At 37.8% G+C, this 18,101-nt stretch overlaps 1 protein-coding gene across 1 annotated transcript in view; it reads right to left on the bottom strand.

Annotated features, from left to right (window-relative positions):
- myo9aa (myosin IXAa) overlaps positions 1–18,101 on the bottom strand; it is an 83,242-nt gene that overhangs the window by 30,804 nt on the left and 34,337 nt on the right. Inside the window, exons 4-10 of the mRNA XM_062425154.1 lie at positions 16,796–16,895; positions 14,443–14,496; positions 9,693–9,790; positions 9,251–9,377; positions 7,772–7,861; positions 4,470–4,586; positions 4,148–4,282 (exon numbers count right to left, since the gene is read on the bottom strand). Coding sequence (XP_062281138.1) covers positions 4,148–4,282; positions 4,470–4,586; positions 7,772–7,861; positions 9,251–9,377; positions 9,693–9,790; positions 14,443–14,496; positions 16,796–16,895 — 721 coding nt within the window. The remainder of the gene's footprint in view (positions 1–4,147; positions 4,283–4,469; positions 4,587–7,771; positions 7,862–9,250; positions 9,378–9,692; positions 9,791–14,442; positions 14,497–16,795; positions 16,896–18,101) is intronic.

Here is an 18,101-nt window from a genome sequence, read left to right as displayed (position 1 = left end):
GTCAAGTCTGAATATCTGAAGGTGATAGTTGTCTTGTCTGAGTAAATGACTAAACACAGGATTTTACTCCAGTAGTTTAATGACACACGCTGGGCGGAAACTATAAAACCAACACCTGTGTAAGATATTCCGACACTACAGACTGCGAAACTTACAATATTCAATGTTTGTGTCAGATGGATGCTGACTCGACTCTTTGCTAATCGGCAGGCTGTGGTTTGTGGGGGTGTCGGATTAGATTGCCTCATGTCACACAGGATATGGCATCCACCCCCTCTACATATTTCTAAAGAATCATCCTATAACTACTTGGATTCACTTTTATTTTGACTCAACCAACAAGAAAAAGAAATCATAACATGTCTCGACTTCCCGAGAGTCCATTCCCGATGACTAATGTTTTACATACATCTCTGCCTGTCATCACAACCTCCATCTGCTGTTATTTCTATCTGTCAAAACTTGATAGCAACAAAACAACATGAGAAAACATTCACGTGAGCTCCATAAATTATTCAGTAAAACTGAAAATTGTACTCCTACTACCACGCTAATGAGTGTGTGTATCTCTGCGTGTTCATGTGATGGTTGACTATTTAATTCATTACTCTATTACACAGAGATCTATGCAGTAGGTATACAGTACATGATCAAAGGAAGGCAGAGGAACTAATCTGACTATTAATTATTCATTACCACACTACTACTACAAACATCCTATTCTTTCCACCTTTCACACAAATCATTGTCGACATCCTGGAGGAAGATTTAAAAGCTGGACATTATGATTATGATGTTATCAGTAAACATTACTGATACGTCCGACAGTTTGAACAAATCATCCACGGTGCATGTCTCAATTAGATCAAAAATCTGCTGTGTGATTATAAACCAAGACTCCATATTTAGACTTTTGTCAAAATATTGATAATACTACAGTTTAATTCCACCATACATCAGTACCAATCCAGTACAGGTTTTTAGTACAAGGGTTCCTGGTTGTGCCTCGCTCAAGGCCAGTGGTACCCAAACTATTGCTGTCCTGACTCCAATAGTCTCTCTCTGGGGTTCAGGTCAGTTTTAAATCGCATATCAAAATTATTTTTTCTCTGGTTAGTTCTTATTTTTTTTAAGGATTTTTACTTGTTTTTGTAGTAAATTTTTATTCAAATGCTTTTAATGCCTTTTCTGAAATAGTGAGCTACTTATGAGTGAGCCTGGTTTTGAAATGTGCCACGTCAATACAGTTTTACTGACTTACTTCACAACAATGTGATTATTGGCAGAAAGGTTGTTTGAAAAGTTTGAAAAATAAAAGAATGAGTACGGTTCCCCCTTAAAATGACCGTCAATGTGCCCTTAAGTGAACCATTTAGCCCTAAAGTGCTCCAACAGTGTGACTCACTGGCCAACAGATGAGTGGAAATATACCGTATGTAACTGTATACCAGGGTGTGAAGCTGGCTTCAGCAAAATATGAAGCATGCCAGCTCTCAGTAAATCTATGCTGGTTGAATCATTTTCAGAGGCTTTCAGGCTGCCTTAGTAGTGTACATTGATTTTTCCACACATACGTGATGCTATACTCCACTTACAGTAAGCCATTATGAATACCTACTGTAAATTAATCTGTTTTCTTTTGGTATTCTTTTGACCCAATGTTATAAGATTAGTACTCCAAAAAATATGTTAATTATCTCTTCACAGCAAGCTCATATTTTTAATAAAACGTGGATTACAATTGATATTGGCCACATAAAATCCAGGATGTGTGGTTAAATACACGCCATTAAAACTGCAGTGGCAGCATGATGAACGGAAAACATTAGAAATCAATTGGAGTTCACGTTCACGGATAATTTCACATGTTTCACATGTTCACACACCATGTCCCTGGCTGTCATGGAAGTCAATAAACTGTAAACTTGTGTGTCAGGGCTGGAGTGTAAATGGCCTCATCTTTGCAAAGCTGAGGGCAATAATGACTAAACTTTTGTCTGACTACAGAATAAACCGCAAAGCCAAATGCAACACTTAAAAAGCCATTAATATAATTATAGACCTGTGTGACTATAAGTTTCAATCTTGTGTCTAAATGTCATTTTTAAGTACAGCTATGTATCATGTGTGTAACATTGCTTTTGGCAATCTACAGCGGCTCAAAAAACAAGTATAATCTCTAAACTAAACTTTACTTTCACTGCTCAACTGAATGTTGAATGTTTGTTTCATGTTAAATCATCAGAAAGTGGAGGGACATCAGGTTTATAATTATCTGGTTTGTTTACAGCAAGGTTTCAACCTTCTGACATAAAAGCCGATGACAAAATATTTGCATAAAGTTTGCATAAAGTGCACTCTGTTGGACACACAAGGATATGCAGTATGCTCATGCAGACATTCTCAGTAGAGTTATGCAAGAAAATGAACACTCCTGGGAAGACTAGATGTTTTGTTAATTGACAAAGTAAAAAAAAAGCACATTTTCTTCAGTCTGCAGCACAAACACAGAAAAGATGGAGCCCATAAAAAGAAGATAAATTTGAAGAAAAGAGCACTTGTTCGGCAAACAGTAGCACAGTAAGTGCTGAGCGTTTCTATCAGTATCAACATATACTGAAAGCCAAGGTCCCAGTAAGTGAAAAAAATGTTGATTATTATCAGACTGTGATCTTAAACATTCCTTAAAATCAACCATGAAGTACTTAAAGATAAAGGAGACTAAGGCTTTTCTAATGCCCTTTACTGTCCTTATTGAAATTTTCAGTTGAATCCAAAACGTGCTTTTTACAAGCAAAACAACCGTTTCTAAGCATGATGCATTCTGCACGGGAGTGGAGGCAAGAATGGAAAGATTTTTTCCTGGTTACAAGAAACATTTAGAGGCAACATACTGACTTACACGGTGCCTAAATTATTGCACATGCTACATTTTTACATTTCTTTTTAGTATAAAAATGTCTAAATGTTTTTATTGGTTCCTGCAAAGATTCTTTTTAGGGCTGCGACTAACTAATTATTTTCTCATTTGACTAATGTGCCGATTCTTTCCTCTATGAATCTTTTGTCCATCAAATGTCAGAATATAAGTGGAAAACCCCTGTTAAAATTGCCCAAGGTGATTGAGGTTCTTGATTAACACTCAGATACACAAAGATATTCAATTTAGTCTTAAATATAACAGACAAACATCAGATCTGAGAATATGCAGCCGGCCAGTGTGTCATTTTTGCTTAACAGATGACTAAAACTGTCCAAAATAGTTGCTGATTAATTTTCTGTCAATCCACAAATCGACAATTCATTGCAGCTCTACTTCTTCTAAGAAAACGTACATGCTTGACCATCTGTTTGCTTTACGCAAGCTTGAAGCTGTAAATCTTGTGCCACTGATTACATAAGCTATCAGATGATAAGTGTGAAGAAATCATCCTAACATGACAAATCTGACATGTACATAATTTACAACTTGGCAATAAGTCTGCATTTATTTCCATGTATCTAACATAAACAAAGACGTCTATAGAGTCTTGTCTCATGACATGCACCTATAGAATGAACCTTGACATATTTATAGAGGTTAGTCGAGCTCGTGAACAACTGCCTTTGTACAAAACAGGAGTGACTGAGGACACACGCCTCCATGGCTTTGTGCAATTCATAAACTGAATGGAAGCTTTCCAACATCTCATGACTCTCAAACATGTCAAGACAGGCCGCTGATTCAGTCACTCTCAAGGTAAACACAATGTTTAACTTTCAGGCAAATCTTACAGATCATGACTTTAAGACGCCCTTTGAAGTTAATCAGCTCACTTAACATAACATACATCCACAGCTGGGGTGGCCACAGGGAGAGGTGATGTGAATCATACGGCTGTCAGGTTCTCGAATAACCATGTTATGTAATATTATAAAGAATTCCCCCATTGTTTCAAAGTCACCGTAACGTATGTACACTGCATGGTGTGATAATGATGACAGAACTTAAGTGGATAGATCAACAGTAAGTTAAAATAATAATTGCGGTTCTACAGAGGCTCAGAAGTTCCGTCCCTGGTTAAATATTTAAATAGGAAGCCAGTTCCTACGAGTTGTCAACCCTCACGTTTTAACACTGACAAAAAGCATCCTACAGATGTCTTACTTGTTCAATCTTGAAGATGTGCTGGTTGAAGTAATGCTGGAGACGTTCGTTGGCAAAGTTGATGCAGAACTGTTCGAAGCTGTTGTTCTCGTAGTCCTCGAAACCAAAAATGTCCAGCACTCCAATGGACAAGATCTGAGGAAAAATCAAACCCATGCACACACCCATAAAAAAATGCCAATGTAATCAACTAACATATTTTGGAAAAAGCTTGTTTACTGAAATTCATTGATTTTTTTACATTTTAAATGCTCAAAAGACACGATTCTTGTCATATGTGTGACATATTACTGTAAAAGCTGATATGTGGGTGTCGTGCTACCTTGGTGGTCTCCTCCAGGTCCTTGATGTTGAGCAGAGCATGGTTGATCCTGAACACAATCCAATCAAACAGAGCACTGTACAGCGATTTCGCCATGGAGTCTCGCACTGTCCCAGCCTGGAAATACACACATATAGTTTCCCTGTTAAGTATTTTAGAAGAAGCCCATACCAACAAAGTTACTACTACCCCCTCTTTGGTGAGTGCAATCTGATCAGGATCCTCTTTTAAAGCAAATTTGAACCGCAATGTGTTGTTATATAATTTATTTTTACCATTTGTGCAGTTTTTTGTTTTTGTAACCTTGTTTGTCGCTTCTTTTTATTTTGGAGCCTTGCCATCTATTGTTAACTGTATTCATCCTAGTGCATTATGCAAAATGTTTTGAAAAACATTATGTACATTATGACATTTATTTGCATAATGCATCAATCACTTCAAATGCAAACTACTGCTTGATACACCTGCAGACATTCCTGTGTAAGTATAATGTCATCTGTATTAAGTCAGATCCAATACTCAGCATACAAGGTAATGATACTGTCTTCCTTCAGTGCTGCAGCGTACATAATAAGAAAAGATCAAATTAAAAAGCAGTCATTTCCTCCACAGGAATTACCACAACTTTTCCAACGTTTGTGAGTCTGACGTGGCTGCAGCCTCTGTGTGCACCTCTATAGAGCTTGGCCTTGTACTGTATGTCTAGTCTTAGTTTGAAAAATGTATTTAAAAAGAAGTCAAAATGTGCAGACAGTCGTATTTCACGTTAACAATCAAACATTCACAGTCTGAAGTACGCATAAATCACGACATTATTGTGCTGTCAGTTGCCATTAAATTCAGAACGCCTGATGGAATTTATATAATGGGATACCCTCGAAACTAAAAAGCAGATGGCGTCAGCAACCTACCGCCCTCTCCAGCCTTGATATTCCCTGTTGAGACTTTGGCACAGACTGCAATATCACAGACATGCTGGCAGCCTCTACTGTGACACAGCAGGACGTCCCTGGGCCATTATTAATGTCATTGGCCAGTCTAACATTCATCAGGTTGACTCATCATATTTGTCGATCTGATCTAACGTGGCAGAGACAGTTTGATCTGCCAAGTTCTAATGGATGAGACTGCAGAAGGTTAGTATTTCAAGCTAGGCCTGATGGAAACAGTAGCTTTAATAGGCTAAACAAGACTTTACACATATATGCACACACAGTATATATACAGTATCTGTGTTTGATTGACGACAGGTGGCAGGTTGAGCTCTGGCAGGGTGAAAGAAAGTAAACTTGCGCTGTAGCTTACAAACAAAGGGCAGAAAGTGCGTTGTTAGCATTGGTATTGATGAGCTGAGACCTCACCGGCATCTTATCGGACCAAAGTGACATTTGCAGACAAGTTTTTATGCTGTTTTATGTGCTGCAGCTGAGCAGCTGATTATCTATCTAGTCTACAAAATGTTATAAAAAAAGTCTAAAAAGTTATCGCCTAGCAGACAAATGTTTGGTGGCTCATTCAACAAGCTAACAAGCAGGAGGAGAGTGTGTTCACGTTTCTAGGTTAAATAAGCAGGAAGAATTGTTCAAAATGTGTAAAAAAAAAAAAGAAAGAAAAAAAGAATTGAGAATGCCATCATGAAAATATAAAAACATAATATAAAAAAAAAAACCCTTTCATTTTCAAAAGGACATGGGGTTTACAGAGAATGTATGCATGTTGTAGCAGAAAAAAAAACATACCATTTGATTCCAGTTAGAATTAAAATGTTTGGAGTGTACAGATCATTATTCATGACCATTATGTTTTATGTGTCCTGTATCTAAAAGCTGGGGTAGACTGAGAAAGAACCAGTGTCCTGAATCACTGCTGCTGTTACATAAGCACAGAGAGCACTTAAAAAAAAATCCTTGTCAAATAATTGAGAAAAAAAGTTCTGATTCACATATCCGCTGGAAAGATTTGACCTGGCAGAAGCAAAGGTGAGTCTGTGACCTTCAAAAACAAAACAAACCATCAAGTGGCCACTTACTGTAACAATTCCTTTGTTTCTAAATAATCAACTGAGATATTTTTAGCAACCTCGAACCAAATATTCCTTTCATGAGTCAGGGCAGATATTATTTTGAACCCTATACATACTGTAGTCTAATGACCCATAAGCTTTTCATTATTTAGAGGAAATGCGACTCAAAACAGTCGGAGGGAAATGGCTTCATAACTCTGAACAAATGGAGAAAAACTCATTACAGAAAGGCTGAGATTTTGTTTGAAGTTTTCAAGTGTATGATTTCAGTTAACAGGCGATGAGATTGTTGTGACTGTTAGAGTAATATTTACACTGAGACCACCCAGTGTACAACCAAAACAATCAGTGTTTGTTCATATAAAAAGGCTCCTAAACATCTAACGGCCGTTATGAGGTTATTGCCATTTTGATGGGAATATGAAACACACCACCATCATCTGGGATAGTTTGTGGTAAAATAGTGCTGAGAAAGTTTCTCTGGGTGATTATTAAAAGAAATTTGTACTGGAAAATGAGAAAAACATTTAACCCAAATCACAGTATGTGTGTAAGAAAAGACATGTGACATCGCTGGAAGATGATATAATGATGCGCGATGAGGAGTTTCCAAATGAAGTAAACGTGTGTGAATCATCTGCAGACAGGCATGTTACACTGTGTATCCATGTTCTCCCCTCTTCTTTCTCTCAGATGGCTCCCATCTACAGACCATGACGTGTGTTTGTTTTCAGAGCGGGGGTCCCAATGAAAACTGTAGAGGGGCTTGAAATGCCTTCCCTTCTCTCTAAACAGACTGAATTACTTTGTGCATGTGTGTGTTTCTAAGTGTTGTGACTACGCGTACATGTGTGTTCATGTGCGGCCGCAGGCTGGAAGAGCTGGAGAAAGGGAGAGAGAGAAACAGAGAGAGAGGGAGAGGGAGAGGGAGAGAGAGAGCAGGAGGAGATCCGGTACTGGTGCACGCTGTCCTGTAAACACACCCGGGTCAGACTGGAGAGCTGAGGCTGCAGAGCAGTTATTGAGTTGGCAGCATGCCTCCTGTCACATTACTGAGGATGATACTTAACTTGAGCATAAGAAAATGCTCAAACATACAATAACTGACCCTGTGTGTTAAGATGATGTATGCTGAGAGATTACAAGAAAAACTGGCCTGTGTTTCTATCTATTCATATTATGTAGCTTTGTTGCATTTACTACTGTATTTTGCTATATTTATCTAGTCCCACTATATTTATTTGGGATTTGTACCGCTGGAAAACTGCTGCAGACTCACCTCTGCAAGTTTATAAGGAACGATCAGCTTCTCTCCCACAGTAACTGTCTTCCGTGTTGTCAGAGCTTCAAACAGCATCTCTTCTTTGACCTGGTCATGACGGCGAGAGAGAAAGTGAAATGAGTTAACTCGAAAAACAATCAAGACAATTCAATGCAATGTCTTTTTGTGTACTTTACCATCATGTGTACCAAAATTACAGCCACACTGTGCATCGTGACCAATAAACCATAGATATTTTGTTTTTTGTTTTTTCCCCACTTGTTTTGACACTTTCTGTTCAAGCTGACTTTCATTTTGGTCAGGTTAATTTTAATCTCTTTAAGTACATTTACAGTAATCAGTTATGAGAGGACAGTGATATTCAAGTGGCTGACCAGGTATAAGTGCAAGGACAAAGCATGAGACAGAAGATTATTTTTTACATGAATAAGAAATACCATAAAGAAACTTGGGTGCAAGATGACAAGTTTGCAGATTTTAAAATCTTTTTAAAAGCATCTGCAGTAGCAATGTTCTCTGTATTGAAAACCCATCTCCTCCTTATCAGTCTGCATTGTCCCACAAACATCCTGTTAGCACAGATGTTTAGTCAAAATGGACACATGACAATTCAAATACAAACACATACCTATTAACTTGTAATAAAGACAGTGACTACACTGAGAATTCAATTTTTAACCCGTCTAGTCACTCAATTAGCTAATGATCCACAAACAATAATACTTAAATCACGTCACTAGGATATTGCTCTACTGTCACTGAACCGTAATCTTCATTGTATGTAATGTAAACATTAGGGCCCCATGTGTACTTATTAACTACTATGGTCTCCAAGGAAATTGGAGAAAACAAAACTTTGGCTGTAGAGAAAATGTATGTCCCCCAACCTCACCAGACAAAGTCAACAGGCTAAAAATGACTTTATGGATGTTGAAGACAAGTTCCTGTTGAATAATACTGCTGAGATTGTGAAAGTCACACTGAGATAAAAGCTCAGTGAAAAGGAAGTAGGAAGTGGTCCTGTAGGATGTCCGATCAATACACTCGTAGTAAGCTGGAGAACACAGGAAAGTGAGTGAATGACTAAGGGACAGACAGACCTCGAGTTACTCAATGAACAAAAAACAGCTTTCAGGAAACTGTTGTGCCATTGAGAACTGAAGATCTGCTTTGTAAGCATGATATCATTTTGGGTGGATAACTAAAATCTTAAATTAAGCAAAAGCATCTCACTTCATATTTAAACCCTGGTGATTGCAAAACAGTGTTTCCTATTCTGGTTTACTTTTCAGTTTATGTTGTCAGTAAAAAACAACAACAAATAAACAAGCAAACATGAAACCTAACCATTGCAGAAATAAGTCCGACTTTGTTAGCATCCATGTTATTTGAACTGAGCGCACATTTAGCAGACTCTGTGGCAATAAACTGTCGAGCCAGTCTTCTCAGTTAACAAAACATACAATATTGCTGTACCTCCAACAGTTCTGAGACGACAGGCAGAACCTCTAGGTTACAGATGTCGATGGAGTCGTCCCTGTAGGTTTTCCTCTTGTAGCGGATGTTGCCCAGGTGGAGGATGGCTGACAGCAGGGAGAAGATCCTAAACAACAGTCAGGAATAATGTTGAATGAAATCACAGTTTGGTACCGGCAGTGATGAGTGGAAAAAAGCCAAATTGTGCAGCATGAAACACGTGGATTTGATAAATTATGAGAGTGTGATCAAATGCCTATGTAGCATCTTGTCATAGTACAGTAAGTATACATTAACCATGTATTAATAGATTATGTATTTATGGGCATTTGTGTGACTGCTGTTTTTTTTATTGTGAGTTATAAAACTTTCTTCCTTCTTTTCATTAGTGGCTATTAAAGTTATTCTTATCACACACTTATTGCGGTTGTGAGTCACTCACTGTTTGCGCGTGGTAGGAAGAAAGCCGACCATCTCCATCCCAAGCTGAAGCCTCTCAAAGTCATGCTTCAGGTCCTCTCCTTCAACCGTGAAGCAGTCCTGTAAAATGTGAAAGGCGGGACTCATCAGTCTTACAGCACTTATTATGAAACAGCGGCCTGGAAGCCAAGTGCTATGAAGTTTCTATAAAGTTCAGAGGGACTTACTAAATACTGTTGACATACACAATGCACAAATGTTTTCTCTTATGTTTAACACAGTGTCTATCAGAACTGCTTAAAATAGTTATTTAGTTTACATTGCAGCTGAAACAAAAAAACAGCAGATTGGCCTGAAGCATTGCAGAGTGAGTAACTCATACCAAAATAAGCTATCATTATGAAGCTTGGGGAAAAACAAAACAACAAGTCTCTGGTCTGATGTGCAGTGTCAAGTCAACAGCAGCATTTGCAGATTCTGCTCCTGTAGTGGGAAATCTGGCCTGAGCTTCCCATCAAACCTATCCACAGAAATTTGGCAAGCGGGCAAAAAAGCTGAGAAGAGCAGCAATTTATGGGTTCCTGTGATGATGGAGGAAGATCTAAGCTAGCAAGGATAAGGTAGAGGAGGACAAGTTTGTGTTGATACAATGAGGATGATTGCTCATTCTCACTGATGTTTGGAGTCAGGCACTTACTGTATGTACAAATACAAATAGGCAGGTGCAAATTTCTCACACTCCATGCAATACATAAGGTGCAGACATGCAGATGAATGAACACACTTTACATACTGTAACATGTAAATCTTGGATCTTTTATATATTTTGCATAGATCTATTGTATCCGTGATTTTAAAAAAAATCACTGGCACAAGTGCTCAAAAACTTTTACCTGTTGTAGTAAAAGTAGAAAAGCCATAATATAAAAATACTACATTGCAAATAAAGTCCTGAGATCAAAATGTGTACTTAAATATGAATTAATTAGCAGCAAAATGAACGTAAGTATCATACGAATGTTGCCATTCAGAATACTAATCACATGTTTTTTATGTAAAATACTAATTAGCAAAGAAACTAGTAACTGTAGCTCTCAAATAAAGGAACTGTAGTTGAGTAATATTTCTCTCTAAAATTAAGTTTATTAAGCAGCTTAAAAGGAAAGTTCTCAAGGAAAATACAAGTCAAATTTGTACATAACTATAGTACTTGAGTAAATGTACTCAGAAATAACTATTTAAAGCTAAACGTGTTTATTTAGTTGTTTATAATGAGAGAAAGTGCTTTTCCCAGATGAGGATACATACGCTTTGATGTAACGACATAAGTACACAGTCTTTCACTACATACACCCACCATAATGTGAGCTCTGCTTTTTGCTTTATGGGCCCATTCCACGATGGCTGCCGTAATTATCACATACCGAGGCCTCAGAAAGACAAACACTCCAAACATGAGACTCACACTTACGCCAACGTGTCTCTTTTCTGCCTCACTCTGTGCTTTCATGGCAGAAAACTTCACCCTGACCTATTGGTGACATTTCCAGAGCAGCAAAATCTACATCGATTAAAAAATACATCATTTTTGCTTGTTCTGACTTCTTTCCAGTGAAAATAATCTGTCAATGTTCTGAAAAGGTTTGAGGACTCCAGATGTTATAAATGACTTGAAAATGAAACAAAACAACATTTAAAAATGTCATAATAATCATTTAAAAAATCATCAGTTTGGAATCATATTCCCTTTGCTGCCTCGTAAAAACCATAGTTTACTTAGCCGTGCTAACATTAAATTTAAAAAATCCACTTCAGAAAGTTGACTGTATAATTTCCTTTTTCGTAATAAAAAGTCATTGCTACAGTTCACACGGAAGTCGCTTCATATTTAAGGTATTTTCTATTCACTTATTTCACTCTGTAACTTATATATACATAATCTACATTTTGTATCTCACAATATTTGTAATATTTTTTTTTAAAAACAGTTGATTTACTGAGATAGAATTAGTCAAAAATTAATGATTAATCAAATGTTACTCAATAATTAAAGTGCACAGGTACACTTGTGTGTTAATAAACAAACATAAACCTTAATACCCACCATTTAACCCAACACAAACCCAAAAAGACATTTTTGATCATTGACAGCATACAGCATTCCTACAGTGGCAACGGTGATTTCAATCAGATCCGGTGAGTGATAATAGAAGGTGTGTCTTTGAGCGTAAAAACTGTTGCCATGAGTTATTTGCCCAAAGGTATGTGCGTGTAAATATACTGTATCTCAGCCACTAACTAGAGAGTGAACACTCCTTATTCAAACACTAACACGTGTCTTCTGGCTGCAATGCATCATGGTCTATCCAGGCTGCTGGTTGTGGGGTATCTGTGCCGAAAACCTTCTCTCCAGCTCACTGTGTAACATTTGATAATATGAAGGGTTTTTTTGCACTGGCATGTTGTGTCCCTTATCTATATTAACTAGCACTGAACACTTTTTCAATACAAAGGTATTCTGCTGTACAATGAAGTGACCACACCTAGTTTTGATGTGTCATCGAAGGGTAATTCCAGGTCAATAAAACAGATTTTAGAAAATTTTCCTGAATGACCATCTTGGAATCACTTCATATTTTATGTAAATATGTGGTTCAATGTACCAATTTCACATTTTCTACATTTACTAATTCAACCATGCTATTTCCAGTGGTATCATTGTTCTTTCTACCATTGAGGTAGACTTTGTCATATATGGGTAATATGCACTTGAAATATAGATAAGAACATTTTTTCAGACATGCACCTAGTTGCAAAGGACGTACTATGGCATAGGTATTACATATCAAGATTTTTGCAATAACCTGTCAAATATGCAATAGTGTGCCAACTATTTCACAGGTTAAAGACATATAATAGTGTAAAACAATGCCTAAAAATGTCAAGCATCTATGGAACTTTGTGATTTTTCAGAAACACATTTTTGGCAGGCCGCAGCCCCTTATTAAAGCCTCAATATCTCACAAACTATAGAAAACACAAGTCAAAAACTTTTGCACCCTAGTTGTTGGGTTCATTATTTACATCTAATGTGAAGCAAATCTGATCTGATCCCTGCAAAGTGTCTATCGTAACTTCTTAGTCATGAACACTGAACTGCATTGTTAGTTGCAACTGATAAGAGCCTTTGCTGAACGTTGTACAGGAACTGTGATGTGAATGATACAGAGGGGCTGAAAACAAAATCCTACATGAAGTTTAAAGTTGGGAAATGTTTTGCTTTTGTATTTTATTTTGTGAGAGGGGATTAAAAACATCTCGACTTGGAGTAATTTCATATACTGTGGAGGGGAGGCACCTCACTACTAACTTCTGAACCTTTAGTTGTCTCATAGTTGAGTTGTACTCGCACCAGTGCAATGCTGGAATGAGGCGTCAAGATCTCATAGAGTCGAGGCAGAGGGGTCAAACGTTCAGAAGTCACCTCAGATCAAGTTGGTTCACACTGACTCAGAATCTACTATTCTGAGATATGATTAATCATTTCAGTTTTTTGTTATTTTTCCAAGTAAAAATGCTAAACATTTACTGGTTTCAGATTCTCAAATGTGGAGATTTGGTGTTTTTCTCTGTCATGTTTGATAATCAATGATATATCGTTTGGATCTGGACTCATGATGGAACAAAACAAGCAGTTCGGGTTCTGGGAAATCGAGATGATCATTTATCACTATTGTTTTGACGTTTTAAAGACTGAACGATTTACCGATTCTCTGAGAAGATAATCAGCAGATTAATTGATAATGAAAATAACTGTCAGCTGCAGCCCTAGTAGATCATGATCTAAGAGAGCCCATCATGCTGTTCCTGGTAGACCCCATGAAATATTTTCTATTTCTGCCGGCTACACCCACACCTAATTAGCTACTGATTTATCCATTTTCTGCAGATTTACAGCTGGTTTCTTGCACCTCTTGACTGGCTGAACACATAGGCCTTTTTTTACTCACATATATATTTAGATATACAGACACACATATTGGAAAAGCAAAAGTGTTACTAACAATATTAACGGAAAATACCAAGACCCTGAACCCAAACTAAATAGTATTCAGATATTTACCATTAATTCTTATTATTTACACCTGTGCTTTTCCACTTGTGACATGTGAAAGTCTTCTATGAATCAGGCCCGTTGTTTCATTAACCTGGAAACTTTCCTGAAATTGACATTATAAAGCATGATGATCAGTACAATGATGACAATTTTGTTTGTTTTTTGCCGTCGAGTACATTTTTATTTTAACTTTTATATTCTAGCATAATTTTTAAACACTCAATTCTAGATTGTTATTTCCAAATATCTTAATTCAACTTTTTTTTTTTTCGTAAAAAAGTGAGGACTTTTTTTCAGCATAGAGTTTTCACTATCAGGACAAGAAAACACTGGACTGTCAATGATCAAAAAAAGTCATACAGGTTATAGCAAAACAAGCAGCTACAGTGGCCAGGATATGACTAGACATACCAACATAACTCAGAGAAGCAGCACAACACGGAAAGACAAACAAAGCTAAAATAAACAGTACCCAAACCAAACCAGGAAATATCCAAAAAGCAACAAAATGAGCGAGAGGGGAAGGAGTGTGCAGGGAGTGTGGCTGGCTTGAGTAGCAAAGTGCTCAGGTGACTCAAAGTCTACTCGTTGAGGTTTCTTCAGCACCGACGGACACATGTACACACACAGACAGAGCTAAGGCACAGATACTGACCGGTTCACTCTCACAGTAACTGTCCCAGTGCAGTCGGTGGGTTCTCTTTGTCATCTGGAAATGTTAAGGCAGAGTTTACAGGGGGGCGAGGTTAGGGTTAGACAGCAGCATTCCATTGACAACGCATACTGTACACTTAAACATGTACTAAGCACACCGATTTATGTGCTACTAACAGTAATGGAAGGCCATGCTGTTACTGAAAGGCCTCAGAGCTGCATTCATTACATATACGCACAAACAAATACCACGTACTTACAATCAGACATAAGTCAAACATTCGGAAGCATTTAGACACTTATGAGAGAGATGTAGTTACACAAAAAAAGCATTCACACATACACAAGCAATAAGCACGTCATGATTGAACACATTCAGTCATTAAAGGAGGGTCAAAGGGTGGAATGAAAGCTATAGATTTGCAACAGATAATGCACATCCAGCATTCAGAATGAATGATTGGCTTTGTTTTACATTACAGCTGACCGTTTTTTTAAAGCACACTATGAGTTTTCATGATTCATTTGCTATCTTTCAGGAAGCCACTGACTTCCGATAATGCAGATAACATGGAACAATTAGCTTGCAGTCACTTTAAACTTGCTTGAGATTTGAAATCCACCACTGTTTTGTAATTAACTCATTATATTACTGTATTATCTTTACAAAGACTATTCCCACAATACCATTTAGAAAAGCAGCTACATTAGAAATTTCACATTACATAGAATCTGTCAGGAAATGCATTCTATTGCAAGAAATTAGCTGATTCACATGACTTTATTTTTGCTAATGTCTCTCTCTGCTAGTTTGGCGACTGGATTGTATTCAGCATCTTGTGAATGCAATAAATTTAGGCTGCCAATAACAGTCCGGATGTTTAAAAACACCAAGAAAAGGAATTTTGCTTCTACCTTCCAACTATTCCAGTACCATAATTTTGATAAGAATAAAAAAAGCCACAAATTCCTTCGTAATTAAATCATACTTCAAGCATTTAAAGAAAGTTCCAAATATCTGCTAAATGGTTTTCATTCTATAGTTAATGAGCCTATAATTTCTTCAAAAGCTGAAAATCAACCGAAAAACTCATAGCTTACTTTGTACAGCGGCCGGTTACATGTACAGCATATTTGCAGTTAATGGGCTGATGCATGAGGTGCAAGACGCAAAATCACAGATGTGGTTTCTCAAAGCAAAATGCAGAGTGAGTTATGAAAGAGAACCTAGGTGTGAAATATAAACGACGGGAGAAAAACTGGAACATCTGCAACATGTTTACGTAGCTTGTAAACAAGTCTTCTTTATTGTGTGGAATGGAGGGGGGTTGAGAAATCCATGCAGGAGCTGTGGCTGGTGCAAGAGTGTGAATGTTTATGTAAACGCCACAGAAGAGACAAAAAGGGAATGTGGAAATGAGAGATACAGGAAAAAGGAAGACTATGAACAAAATGCAAGAATATGTGTCTAAATTTATGTTTGTGTGTTTGCGTGTGCACGTCAGTGGCCGGCAGGAATGGAAGGAATTCCCTGCTCTTTTCAGCGTGGGCGTAAGGATTTTGGAGGAGGGGAGCGGGTCACTGGTTGTCATGGCGTGACTGTCAAAGCTCGGCTGCAGAGACGCGACAATTTTACACAACATCCACATTCCATACGTGTAATGTGTGCGAGTCCTTGTGTGGCTTTGTTTCGTGGTTATGTGAAACCTGCTTCTATTTGAGAGCACCACAAGCACAAAAGAGACAACGGACAAACACGATTTCTGTCTTTTGGTGTTTGCGAGTGTGTGTTTGTGTATGTGTGAGTGAGTGCATCTGTCAAAGGTTAAAATGGACCAAAATGTATTTTCAAACCCACAAACACACACACACGCGCACACTCACACACACACATGCACACGCACAGAGAACACATATGAATACACTGTCAAATGAACATCAACACGCACAGACTCCTTCCGGTGAAACAAGTGAAGACATTAGACTGAGACACATCTTGGTGTGTGTGTGTTTGTGTGTGTGTGTTTGTGAGTGTGACTGAGAGAGAGGGAATATATAGTAGGTGTTGAAAGCCACCAACAGTGGAATGTGTTTCCTTTGTGTCCTGATTTCTCTCGCTTTCCTGTTTGCAGAGACTGAGGCACAGAAGTAGCTGTCCTTAGTTTCCTGGGATGACACCAATACAGAAACACAAACATACACAACTCTACAAATAAGTAAAAACTATGGCAAAAATCCCACAAAACAAAACTCCAAAAGACAAATGATGAGGAACATAAGCACAGTAACAACCAACATACAAGAAAACCAAACAACATGACTTGAGCTAGAGTTTTTTACGGCTAAGGTCCCACCTGACTGAGGTAATGGAATTCTTCAGGCTTCAAGAGGTGAAAGGCTGTCCTCTCATCTTCACTCGCTCCCGCCAGCAGGTAGTAAAACACGTGGTAGTTTCTAGAAAACAGGTAAAAACAAAAAAAGGGCATTTCCTCTTATTATTAAGTTCATTATTATTATGTTATGTTAAACTTGTAAGAAATACAAGCATTTAATTCAAGCTTTGTGCAAATTAAAGTTTTTATTTTGTGCATTATTAGATGAGAAAAACATTTAAATATGGGGCAGAAATATTTGCTTTTTGGAATGGTTATTTAGTGGTTAGCATAAGTAGGGAAGACATGAGCACTATAAGCCAAAAATAAAGAACACAAGCTAGTCAGGCTCACCTCTATGTTATCAGACTTGGCTCAGCTGTCAGTCTAAGCTGTACTTTAATAGGCCCATGATAACATTACCATGTTAACACTGATGTGGTGTCATGTTAACATTTAGCATCTTAGCGTTCTATCAGCTCACAGTGAGGCTGTTAACATGCTACAACAGTAGTTACATCAAATAGTACAAACTGTTAAGATAAGGGTTTTTTGCTTGTTAGCCATCATGGTACATATTAAAATGTTAGTTTGCAGCAGCAGGAAGATAATTCAGTATGCGCACATTTATCTTAATAAGCAAATCTTAAGCATGTTAGTATGTTAACATGATGTTATTTATTTTAACTAGAAAGGGAAAGCTGACACTGATGGCATTTGGTCACTGATTTTAGAGATATCCTGTCATCAAATGATGTGTTGAACAGACACTTTGGCTTGAAGTGATCTCTGACATTATGATCTGGACTGGAGACCATTAATGGTTTTTCCATGTACTAGCTGGACCAGTGCGCTCAGTGTGTTGAACTAATAGACAAATATTGATTCCCTACAGCCCCAAAGCTAAAATAACTAAAACAAAAGCAGAAACTAGAGAAAAATATAAAGACAGGCCATTTATCTCATTTTGTTTGTGTGTACATGTGCGTGTCAGCGTGCACTCTTTTTCTGACAGCATCAAGCTGCAGCATAAAGGTTAGAGGTCAAACGTGTGCAGCAGCTGCATGACCAAGGTCCTCTTGGACATAAACACACACACACATACAAGCTTTTATGGGTCTGGAGTCAGCAATCCATCTCAATAAGAGGTGGCTAACACAGGGGGCCCACTGTGAGCCCCCCATGGTGAGGTTAACCCTCGCCACACTGTCCAGCAAGAGGAGCACATTAGTGTCAGCCCCACTTAGAGCTCAATTTGTGACTATCTATGACTCACATGTTGGCGAAC

The sequence above is a fragment of the Scomber scombrus genome, chromosome 1, assembly GCF_963691925.1.
Source record: "Scomber scombrus chromosome 1, fScoSco1.1, whole genome shotgun sequence".
In the NCBI taxonomy this organism is placed as follows: domain Eukaryota; kingdom Metazoa; phylum Chordata; class Actinopteri; order Scombriformes; family Scombridae; genus Scomber; species Scomber scombrus.
The sequence above is the reverse complement of the archived record's forward strand: the minus strand, read 5'-3'. Positions and strand labels throughout refer to the sequence as shown.